The 12,386-nt window shown below is 44.7% G+C and overlaps 2 protein-coding genes across 2 annotated transcripts; both read right to left on the minus strand.

Annotated features, from left to right (window-relative positions):
- Nucleotides 1–843: 843 nt before the first annotated feature.
- LOC123135337 (glycerate dehydrogenase) lies at nucleotides 844–3,584 on the minus strand. Its single transcript, XM_044554365.1, has 11 exons — nucleotides 3,293–3,584; nucleotides 3,095–3,178; nucleotides 2,736–2,876; nucleotides 2,509–2,630; nucleotides 2,318–2,399; nucleotides 2,145–2,217; nucleotides 1,947–2,038; nucleotides 1,579–1,839; nucleotides 1,394–1,438; nucleotides 1,150–1,264; nucleotides 844–1,039 (listed from the first exon to the last, which is right to left on the minus strand). The coding sequence occupies exons 1-11, from the start codon at nucleotides 3,413–3,415 to the stop codon at nucleotides 1,017–1,019; spliced, it is 1,161 nt and encodes a 386-aa protein (XP_044410300.1). The 5' UTR covers nucleotides 3,416–3,584; the 3' UTR covers nucleotides 844–1,016.
- A 252-nt stretch (nucleotides 3,585–3,836) lies between these two features.
- Nucleotides 3,837–5,445, minus strand: LOC543011 (SKP1-like protein 1). The gene is made up of 2 exons (XM_044554366.1): nucleotides 4,974–5,445; nucleotides 3,837–4,260 (listed from the first exon to the last, which is right to left on the minus strand). Exons 1-2 carry the CDS (start codon nucleotides 5,322–5,324, stop codon nucleotides 4,087–4,089), a joined length of 525 nt encoding a protein of 174 aa, XP_044410301.1. The 5' UTR covers nucleotides 5,325–5,445; the 3' UTR covers nucleotides 3,837–4,086.
- Nucleotides 5,446–12,386: the final 6,941 nt, after the last annotated feature.

A 12,386-nucleotide genomic window follows, 5' to 3' on the forward strand; every position in this document is an offset into this window, starting at 1 on the left:
CCATATTCACACAGCACCGCCCAAGACCTAAAGTGGGGAAGACAATAAATTCACAGTTTTCAAATGAAACATCAGATTATGAAAAAAAATTCTAAACCATAGTCTTTAGAAATGCTTGTAAAATTAAAATGATAATTTAAAAAATTCTCAAATTAGAAAAGGGTTCACAAATTTATTAGTTTGAGAATGTTTTTGGATTTTAAAAATATTGGCAAATTCTTCATGACTTTTAAAAATGTTCATGAATTTAAAAGAACACAAATTGAAAAGGTGAGCACAAATTTTTTGAACGGTTCACGAATTCAAAAAATGTTCTTGAATGTCAGAAATAATCCATAAGTTCAGAAATATTTGTGAATTTAGGAAATATTCACAAATCTGAAAAACTGTGGCAAATTTGGTATCCACAAGCTTAGAATAAGTTCTCCGCGGAAAAGAAAGATTTTAGAAAAAGTTTATTAATTCAAAAAATATTCACGAATTTGGAAAATGTTTATGAATTTACAAAATGTTCAAAAATTGAACAATGTTTGTGAATTCAAAAAAGAGAAGAAAAAGTGAGACCAAAAAAAAAGAACAAATGAAGGTCCACAAATATATCAAGACAAACAAACAAGAAAGCTATCTTTATCTTAGTCTTTGGCAGCCAGGCAGATGCTAATGCAGTAGTGGTGTAATTCCCTTGGAGCATAATATATCTATCATACATCACAGCATATATAATATCTAGCATACATCACAACATAATTTGCCAGGCTTAATTTAGTAGCAAGCAGTGGGTATAAGTAATGCAGGGAAGGTCAGGGCAGGGCAGGGCAGGGAAACATATAATAAATGCATAACTGATCAAAAATCTCTTGCTTGATATATATAATCATTCATTCATTCAGTACTGCTACTCCATGAGGATGAGGGCATTCATACATATATACTGGTAAGGAGCTATATATGCATAGCATCTTAGCAAGTAGTAGTAGTAGTAGCAGTGATTCATCCATCTCTGCCTCTGCCTCTGCCTAAAGCTTGGAAGATGGCAGGCCTGCAACCAACATCACCAATCAATAGTCAATACAAGCTAGAAGATGTCTTTAGCTAACTAAGATCAGAGAGCTAGGCGGGTACTGCAAGAGACATGTATATATCAGTTACCGAGTTGCTTGGCGTTAACGATGCTTGGGCAGGCAGGGGGCGGCGCCGCCTTCTCGTCGAGGAAGGGCTCCACCGCGTTCGGGTTCCCCCACACCGGGTACCCCTTGATCTTACCCTGTCAGTTTTAACCCAACACTTGCTCCATCAGGTTCAGATCAGTAATCAACTACTCCCTACTAATTTAGCAATAATAAACATAAGAACTACTTGATTGATTAAGCAATCATCATCCAAGGAAACTCACAAGCACGTTCAGAGCAGCGAGCGTCGCCATCCCTTCACGCGTCCACTGAGCACACGGAGTCAACCAAACAAACAGTGGAATCCATCAGATGATGCATGGAAATTCCAATGGCATGGATGTACAAATCCATTACTTCACTTCAGTTGAATCCAGTTCATATATCGACAAATCATACAAGTTCGTACCTTCGATGCAGATGCGATGTGAGGCACGACGACGGCATTCTTCATCTCAGCCAGCCCTGGCTTCATGTAAGGCTCATCCTCAAAAACATCGAGGCCAACACGGAACATGGGATTCGCCCTCAGGTGCTCCACCAGTGCAACCTCGTCGATCACCGGGCCACGGCTGGCGTTCACCAGCACTGCCTCCTTCTTCATCATCGCCAGCCGCTCAGGGTTTATCAGGTGGTACGTCGTCTTGTCCAGCACTGGGTGCAGGCTTATCTGTTGCCATCAACAGAAACAAAGTTCCGTTATCTCAAATGTAAATATTTTCATCTGTATTTTGAAAATTGCAATGCCCCAGTGCATATTGTATCTAATTAACTGACCACATCGGCCTCCCTGAGAACTTCCTCCATGCTGGAGGCCCTCTTCCATGTCACAGGCTGCTCACCATTGGCTTTCAGGAACTGGCCATACGCTGCATCATATAAACATTATTATTACACATGTATTAAATCCACATCAAATGCATAAATAGCTGACACAAGAACAAATAAAGCTACTAGCAGATCGATAAAATTTACCTGTGACGAATTTCTCGAGCCGTGTGGACTGGTACAGATCGAAGTAGATCAAGTTCATCTTGAACCCCTCAATCTAGCACACACAAAATTTAAGTCGGTTTTACATTGCTCATACATACTCAACAGGTTAGTTTGAGATGAGATTTATATATGGAGGATGTATAAAGTGGTACCATCATCCTTGCATAAGCTGAGCCGATGCGGCCAGCTCCGATCACTCCAACAGTCTGCCCCTTGAGCAAGTTCCCAACAAACCTGCATTCATTATCTCATTCAATCCGTATATCTTAAATAGATTCGTATAGATGTATATATGCTGCTCATAAATCAAGCTGGATTAATAGTACAGCAGTCTAGCACTCACAAGTGCGGAAGCCATCCGTCGTAGAGGCCAGCCCTCATGAATTGGTCGGCCTCAACGATCCTCCGGGCAGCCGCCACCGACAGTGACGCCGCCAGCTCCGCCGTCGTCTCGGTAAGAACACCCTGCATACACCCATTCATCATGGCAATCACGAGATTCGGACTTCAGAGCAACATTCATCATATCAAAGGCACTTGTCAGTCAAATAAATTCCGTGTGTTACATACAGGCGTGTTGCCGATGGCGATGCCATTCCTGTTGGCAGCATCGACATCAACGTTGTTGTAACCGACGGCCATGTTGCTGAAGGCTGTCCCGCCGGCACGCTTGAGCGCAGAGAAGAGCACTTCCCCCCAGTCCTCTGTTAGCTGCAGCCAATTTGTGCCACACAAGTCGTCATCCAGATTGATAACTAATTGAATACTTGAAACAAGACATAACGAAGAGCGTTGTTAAAAGGATAACAAACTATATATGACCTTAACCACAGTTTTTAGGAAACCTTAACTACACTTTTTAGGACAGTAACCTAACCCACGACAAGAAAATTCATAAAGGAAAGGAATAACAAGCTGGGGTTGCTTGCCTGGCCGATGACACCATGGCAGTGATCACCGATGAGTGCCAGTATGTCGTCAACAGAGAGGATGGTCTTCTTCTCCGTGCATATCTGCGCGCTCAACATGTAAGAAAATTCAGCATCTGTTATCATCATAGCAATCAAACAGAGCAAGCAACAGCAATGAAACAGAGCAAGGAACAACAAAGAAACAGAGCAGGGCACCTCGAGGCGGCAGTCGTTGTCAGTGAGGAGCTTGATCCAGCGGGTGCCGGGCATGGACTTGGTGCTCACCACGCGGTACTTGCCGCTGGGGTTCCACACCTCTATCGATATCGGCTTCGCCATGTCTGGAGCAGGGGGGAGCAGCTGCAAGGAGGAGAAACAAGAAGCTAGATGCAAGTTGTGGTGACAAGCTACATGTAGTGCTTTTCTTATCAGGTTGAGAAGCAAACATGAGGCGCCAGGATTTTCTGCTATTTTGGAAGGCCACTTGGTGGATAAGACCACAAGATCATGAGTGGCACCAGGCCCCTCACCCTCTGAATGAGACACTTCCTTATCATCTACATTTTTCAGAAATCAGAGGCCCACAACAATTTGCTCTCTCAGGCACAACAGAAATATATAACCAAACAGAAATCTGCAAGAGAGCCAATCTAGCTCTAACAGAAATCCGCAAATATTCCAATCTTAAAGAACCAGCATCCAACACATTAAGCTTCAACAAAGAAGCTCAAATAACACAGCAACAATCAAAACAGGAAGATGATAACAAGCAAAGCATGCACTTGCCGATTAAGATTCAGTTTGACAAGCGATGACCACAGACCACGATAGGTTTTTCTTGTTCTCGCAAACATAACCACTGACCGAAGATGTTCACCAACACCACCTCATAGACTCCAGGATAATTACAACCCATTACGACAGACATAAAGAAGAGCGCTGAAATACAGACATGACGAATACTAAGCGTTGATCTTTCAGCTCGGCGGTGGCATCGCCTAGATGTTCCTCTACTCAAAGGCCCACTGGTTCTCCCTGCGGATCTCCTCCTCCTCCTCGGGCGTAAAGTCGTTCTTGATGTTGAAGGTCTTGCGGATCTCCTCCGGGGTCTTGCCCTTGATCATGTCGGCAACAGTCTGACAGGTTAGGTCCAGCAGCCCCTTGATGTTCAGGTAGTTGGCAGCCTGAGAGGGGGGCAAACGGGCAACAATAATAACAGCGTGTCAGAGAGAACATTCATTTACAAGAACAGAGCTAATCAGATTGCAGTATGTAGATGCTTTGCGGCAAACTAAACCACAAAACAAGGAATGCATTAATCAATAGATATTGATTGAAAACCAAGAACATAGGTTGAGGTCTCAGAAGTAACTAGAGCATAACAGGGTAAGAAATTCAGATAAGAAACATTTAACTGTAACAAAACAGAGTCAAGAGCAGATTCATTCTTGCAACACTTGTCAGAATGCATTGCCAAGTGTATGCATCATATTGTAATTTCGATCTTAGCATAATAATGTGATTTACCTACAATGCAAGATAGAAAAACACATCCTCACATATACAATTTACTGGCACAATAATAATAAGATTAGATGCTCCCCAGGTTATTCATATACAGTAGAGCACATCAGCAGACAAGAACATGGATCACAAATTAACCCTGACCTACAAATCAGACCACAATCTCTGTCCTTTGAGTAAAATCAGACCCAATAGAATCGAATCCTCATCGATGAGGGCACGAGGAGCCCGTCCAATCGAACCTAAACAGCAGCAATAAGCGCAAACCAATCTGGATCCGAGGCCCGGAAGGGGAACGGCGGCCAGATCTAGAACAAAAAAGGAGGGGGTAAATAATAAATCGAATCGAGGGAGGGATTTGATTGATTCATACCAGGATGAGGTCGAAGAGGGTGGCCTGGTCGACCTTGACGAACTCGGCGTCCCAGTTCTTGAGGTCCTCCGCGGGGGCGGTGGGGGCGGCGGCGTCCGAGGCTCCGGCGGCGGCCGCGGCCCCGTCGGCGGGCTTGGCCTGGACGTGCTTGTTGCAGTACTCGATGACCTTGGAGAGGATCTTGGAGTTGACGTTGGGGAGCGGGATGCCGTTGTCGGCGCAGTCGTCCTCGATCATGTGGCGGATCGTCTGCGACTCCATGGCCACCGCCTCCTCCACCTCGAACTCCTCGCCGTCCGAGCTCTTGAGCGTGATCATCTTCTTCTCGCCGGCGTCTCCCGCGGCCGCCATCGCTCGCTCGCTGCTGCTGCTGCTGGATCGGGGATCGGGAAGAGGAAACCCTAGAGCAGCGGCGGCGACGGACGGAAGGGGAAAAAGCTGGGAGCTTTGGTGCGTGCGGGGTGGGTTGGTTGGGTCCGGCCGGGTGGGTATTTATTTATTGATTGAAGGCCGGGCAACGCGTGGACGGATAGCTATCCACCCTTCACAAGGAAACGGACCCAAAACACAAAAACAAACCCAATTTTGACCAAATATGCTACGTCTACAAAAGTTCGATGACCGTCCGATCTGTATCTAACGCACGTAAGATGACCTGCCTTTGCGCAACATCACTTTCTATCTCTCGTGCGGCCCCATCCCTCCCCGCCTCCTCCAACCAACCATGGATCCAGATCTGACGTGGTGGCCGCCAAACCGTTGTTCGTGCCCAACGCCTAGCATGGCTCCTCTCTGTTGCAGCCGGTCGCCCATCGCCGCCACGACCCCCTCCCCCCCTTCTCCGGGTCATCTCCTCTGCACCCTTCCTCATCTTCTACTAGGACGTCCTCTCCAAGTACGTCACTAAATACGTAATCTCTTGTGTCATTTGTCTGAGCAGTCCCACTACCCACCATCACCTCCACCTGCCTCCCCCTCCTTCTCCTCCTCGGCGACAACTTGAAGAAACCCTAGCGAGATCTGTCGAATTTAGTTAGGGATCGAGGTAACCCTAGAGACATGAGGAAACATGGCGGCAGAAGAAGAAAAGATGGAAACTCTATTGTTGCAGTGATGGGTTAGGTTGGGTTTGGCTGGGGGATTTATTGGGAGGGTTGGGCAACGCGTTGATTTACAAGGAAACAAAACCAAAAGCCAAACTTAAACTAATTTGGAAGGAATTTCTTACTAATAAAAGTTTGATGGGGTTCTTTCGTTTAGACTAACAATGATTAGCATGTATTTTTCGATGGTTTGTCCCTTTCTTACCTTGTTTAACAAGGTTTGGCCCCATCGATACATTTTTGTGGCTCCATGGAGTTTAGACCGACATATTTATATTTCGGTGCGATCGTTCGATTAAGGTGGAATTGTGCTTGAGCGAGTGGTAGATAGACCCTCCCTACACTGGTCCGCGAAAAGCCTCATCGAAACCTTACGAAACTCCGTTTGGGGGGGGGGGGCATCAAGCCGTGTTCCGGCCTCCACTGCTCATTCTCCTCTTGCTCATATCTTCTGCATGCAACCTTGCCCCCCCGTTCATGTTCGGTGCTTATGTCACGAGTGACATGCATTTCTATAAACAAGCGCCCACGACCCGAACCGTTTGCTCCTGGCCTCGTATAATGTGCTGACCCATCTTTAGGCATCGAGTAGGAACACGTTTCAGTTTGGTGAAGCTTCTAGAAACCTCCCAACTCGTTTTTCTTTTTTTTTCCTTTTTGGTTTTTCCGGACAAGGTCTTTGTCCAATTTTTTGTTTTTCCCTTTTTCCATTTTGTCTTTTTTCCTTTCCTTATTATGTTTTCTTTTTTTATAATGCGCCTACTTTTTTTAAATTTTTAAAACTTCTTTTCAAGATTTGTAAACTTTTTAAAGTTTTACAATTTTGCTTTTAATTCTTTTAAACTTTTTGTACAATTTTTATGATATTTCTTACAATTTGTTTTTTTAAATGTTATGGACATTTTTCAAATTCGTTAACATTTGTTCAATTTGGGTGAGAATTTTTAAAATACCAGCAATATTTTTCCTAAACGATGAAATATTTTAGAATTTTTGATATTTGTTAAAATTTCGAAATTTTACCAATTTATGAACTTTTTCAAAATTTGGAAATTTTTCAAATTTATGGAAAATTTTATTTTCAATGATAGACCATTTTCAAAATTCAAAAAAATGTCTTTTTCAAGTTCATGAATTTTTATTTACTTTTGAATGCACAAATTATTATTGTAATAATCTATACTAGTGCAAATGCCCGTGCGTTGCACCGGGTGATAAATGTGGCAGAACTTGCTTCATGGGTCCTTTTTTGCCATTTTCTATATTTCATTTAAATTATTTTCGAACATGAATATTTCCTTTTTTATTAAAACTTAAAATTTTCATTAAAATGTAACGCATTTGAAGAGTTGTTTAAAAATTTATGTAATTAGAACATTTCTCTATAAAATATTTTTATCTAAATTAATTATTTCTGTTGTACATTTTGACTTATTTTTTGTAGTTTGTAGTGTTTTGGGGGGAACTTTTAAGTGTTTTTAAAAAGTATGATAATATTTTGTTGAAAAATTTGTAAACTATTTTTATGTGTTAATTTTGTGGGCATTTTTGTTCGGTAATGTTTACAGATAGTTGGTTCAATTTCAGTAAAACATGATCATTTTCACTTTGAGTAGTTGTTTTTAGATTTTTGAGAATATTTTTTTAATGGAATCATTTTTATGGTGACGGCCATTTTTTATGGAATACTATATTTCATGTCTTATTTATTTTGCACTATTTTTCGTGTTTGGTCCATTGAGAGTGGAGGTGTTATTTTGGTAGCAGCTACTTGGTCCATTGAGTAGCTCAGAGTCGTTTGCTTTTAAAAAATCTAGTTCAAAGTGGTCGCTCTGCCTCTTGCTGCGTCCTACTGGTTGCTAGTCACCGCTTCGCCTTCTTCTCGCCCCTCCCCCTCCACCTCCGAGCCACGCGACGTCGGGTCTGCACGGTCGCCGTAGGCTGGGACGAGTCCCCTTCGCCCCCACAGGCCTCGCCCTCCGAGCCGTCGAACAGGTCGAGGCGGCTCCTCCGAGAGGTCGCGCAGCAGAAGGAGGTCGTCTCCCCCCAAGAAGAAGCACCCGCTGCGGTGGTTCATCCTCAAGCCGCCGCTCGACGACGAGTGCCTCACCCAGCGGTTCCATGTTAAAAACAAACAAGCAGATCATGTCAATTTTTTTAAAAAGCATAGGGCTACAGCAACCTGCAAGAAAATGTGTTCGGTTTGGTTCGATTTGCATTTCTTCCTGTTTCCCTAATGCGGTTTCCTCATGTAGGTGCTGCTGCATGATGTGCACAGGGGATAAGGAAAAAAAAGAGAAGGTTGTTCAGGTGATGAGGAAACCAAATGGGATGCGAGGCTAGGCCTCAATGAGTCCAAAAGAGCTCAATCGTATGTTGTTTATTCCTCTGTTGTTTGAGATAGACTTGTGAATTTTCAGTGCTAGTATGTGAAGAACACTCTACATTTTGAGGTTTAGAGCACGTGTTTGCACTTGGCTCGCACCATGTGGTGGTGATTGTGGTTGCCTACATTCAACCAGTGTGTGAGTCTTGTTGTAGTGATTGTCAATGACCGTCCGATCTATATCTAACACACGCAAGGCGACCTGCCTTTGCGCAACACCACTTTCTATCTCTCGTGCGGCCCCATCCCTCCCTCCCCCGCCTCCTCCAGCCAACCATGGATCCAGATCTGACGCGGTGTCCGCCAAACCGTTTGTCTGTGCCCAATGCCTGGCATGCCTCCTCTCTGTCGTGCTCGCCCACCGCCACCATTAACCCCCTTCTTCGGGCCATATCCGATGCCCCTACCTCATATCGTACTACGATGTCCTCTGCAAGCACGTCACTAAATATGTTGTTTCTCGACACAATCATGTGTCATCCTTTGTTAGATGTTCAAAGGAAGGAATTTCTTACTCTTCAAAGGAAGGAAATTCTTATTGATACAAGTTTGATGAGGTTCTTTCATTTAGACTTTCAATGATTAGCATGTATTTTTCGATGGTTTGGCCCTTTCTTACCTTGTTTAACAAGGTTTTTTTAGGGATTCGACAGTAGGAGAGTATGAAGGAAATATGCCCTAAAGGCAATAATAAAGTTGTTATTTTATATTTCCTTATATCATGATAAATGTTTATTATTCATGCTAGAATTGTATTAATCGGAAACTTGATACATGTGTAAATAGATAGACAAAGCATTGTGTCCCTAGTATGCCTGTACTTAACTAGCTCGTTAATCAAAGATGGTTAAGTTTCCTAACCATAGACATGTGTTGCCATTTGATGAATGGGATCACATCATTAGGAGAATGATGTGATGGACAAGACCCATCCGTTAGCTTAGCATAATGATCGCTCAGTTTTATTGCTAGTGCTTGTTGGGGAACGTTGCAGAAAATTAAAAAAATTCCTACGGTTTCACCAAGATCCATCTATGAGTTCGTCTAAGCAACGAGTCATGGGAGAGAGATTGCATCTACATACCACTTGTAGATCGCATGCGGAAGCGTTCAAGGGAACGGGGATGATGGAGTCATACTCGCCGTGATCCAAATCACCAATGACCAAGTGCTGAACGGACAGCACCTCCGCGTTCAACACACGTACGGAGCGGATGACATCTCCTCCTTCTTGATCCAGCAAGGGGGAAGGAGAGGTTGAGGAAGAAGGCTCCAGCAGCAGCACGACGGCGTGATGATGGTGGAGAGACAGTACTCCGACAGGGCTTCGCCAAGCACTCAACGGAGGAGGAGAGGTGTTGGGGAGGGGAGGGGCTGCGCCTTGGATCAGGTGTTCAGCCCTCCCCTCACCCCTCTATTTATAGGGGAAGGGGGAAGGGGGCCGGCCCCCTCTAGATGAGATCTAGAGGGGGGGCGGCGGCCAGGGAGGGGGGCTTGCCCCCCAAGCAAGGGGGGCGCCCCCACTAGGGTTTCCCCACCCCAACCCTAGGCACATGGGCCCAAGGGGGAGGCGCCCAGCCCTCCAGGGGCTGGTTCCCTGCCCCTTGCGGCCCATGAGGCCCTCCGAGAGGGGTGGCCCCTCCCGGTGGATCCCTGGAACCCCTCCGACGGCCCCGGTACAATACCGATATGCCCCCAAAACTTTCCGGTGTCCGTATGACAACTTCCCATATATAAATCTTCACCTCCGGACCATTCCGGACCTCCTCGTGACGTCCGGGATCTCATCCGGGACTCCGAACAACATTCGGTAATCACATACAAGTCTTCCTAATAACCCTAGCATCACAGAACCTTAAGTGTGTAGACCCTACGGGTTCGGGAGACATGTAGACATGACCGAGATGGCTCTCTGGTCAATAACCAACAGCGGGATCTGGATACCCATGTTGGCTCCCACATACTCCTCGATGATGTCATCGGATGAACCACGATGTCAAGGATTCAAGCAACCCCGTATACTATTCCCTTTGTCAGACAGTATGTTACTTGCCCGAGACTCGATCGTCGGTATCCCAATACCTCGTTCAGTCTCGTTACCGGCAAGTCACTTTACTCGTACCGTAATGCATGATCCCTTGACCAGAAACTTGGTCACTTTGAGCTCATTATGATGATGCACTACCGAGTGGGCCCAGTGACACCTCTCCGTAATACGGAGTGACAAATCCCAGTCTCGATCTGTGTCAACCCAACAGACACTTTCGGAGATACCTGTAGTGCACCTTTATAGTCACCCAGTTACGTTGTGACGTTTGGTACACCCAAAGCACTCCTACGGTATCCGGGAGTTACACGATCTCATGGTCTAAGGAAAAGATACTTGACATTGGAAAAGCTCTAGCAAAACGAACTACACGATCTTGTGCTATGCTTAGGATTGGGTCTTGTCCATCACATCATTCTCCTAATGATGTGATCCCGTTATGAACGACATCTAATGTCCATAGTCAGGAAACCATGACTATCTGTTGATCAACGAGCTAGTCAACTAGAGGCTCACTAGGGACGTATTGTGGTCTATGTATTCACACGTGTATTACGATTTCCGGATAATACAATTATAGCATGAATAAAGACAATTATCATGAACAAGGAAATATAATAATAATCCTTTTATTATTGCCTCCAGGGCATGTTTCCAACAGTCTCCCACTTGCACTAGAGTTAATAATCTAGTTACATTGTGATGAATCGAACACCCATAGAGTTCTGGTGTTGATCATGTTTTGCTCGCGAGAGAGGTTTAGTCAACGGATCTGCGACATTCAGATCCGTATGTACTTTGCAAATATCTATGTCTCCATCTTGAACATTTTCACGGATGGAGTTGAAACGACGCTTGATGTGCCTGGTCTTCTTGTGAAACCTGGGCTCCTTGGCAAGGGCAATAGCTCCAGTGTTGTCACAAAAGAGTTTGATCGGCCCCGACGCATTGGGTATGACTCCTAGGTCGATGATGAACTCCTTCACCCAAATTGCTTCATGTGCTGCCTCCGAGGCTGCCATGTATTCTGCTTCACATGTAGATCCCGCCATGACGCTCTGCTTGCAGCTGCACCAGCTTACTGCTCCACCATTCAACATATACATGTATCCGGTTTGTGACTTTGAGTCATCCAGATCTGTGTCGAAGCTAGCGTTGACGTAACCCTTTACGGTGAGCTCTTCGTCACCTCCATAAACAAGAAACATGTCCTTTGTCCTTTTCAGGTACTTTAGGATATTCTTGACCGCTGTCCAGTGTTCCTTGTCGGGATTACTTTGGTACCTTCCTACCAAACTTACGGCAAGGTTTACATCAGGTCTGGTACACATCATGGCATACATAATAGATCCTATGGCTGAAGCATAGGGGATGACACTCATCTCTTCTTTATCTTTTGCCGTGGTCGGGCATTGAGCCGAGCTCAATCTCACACCTTGCAATACAGGAAAGAACCCTTTCTTGGACTGATCCATTTTGAACTTCTTCAAAATCTTATCAAGGTATGTGCTCTGTGAAAGACCTATGAGGCGTCTCGATCTATCCCTATAGATCTTGATGCCTAATATGTAAGCAGCTTCTCCAAGGTCCTTCATTGAAAAACACTTATTCAAGTAGGCCTTAATGCTGTCCAAAAGTTCTATATCATTTCCCATCAAAAGTATGTCATCTACATATAATATGAGAAATGCTACAGAGCTCCCACTCACTTTCTTGTAAACGCAGGCTTCTCCATAAGTCTGCATAAACCCAAACGCTTTGATCATATCATCAAAACGAATGTTCCAACTCCGAGATGCTTGCACCAGCCCATAAATGGATCGCTGGAGCTTGCATACTTTGTTAGCATTCTTAGGATCGACAAAACCCTCCGGGTG

This window comes from Triticum aestivum, chromosome 6B (genome assembly GCF_018294505.1).
Source record: "Triticum aestivum cultivar Chinese Spring chromosome 6B, IWGSC CS RefSeq v2.1, whole genome shotgun sequence".
Lineage (NCBI taxonomy): Eukaryota > Viridiplantae > Streptophyta > Magnoliopsida > Poales > Poaceae > Triticum > Triticum aestivum.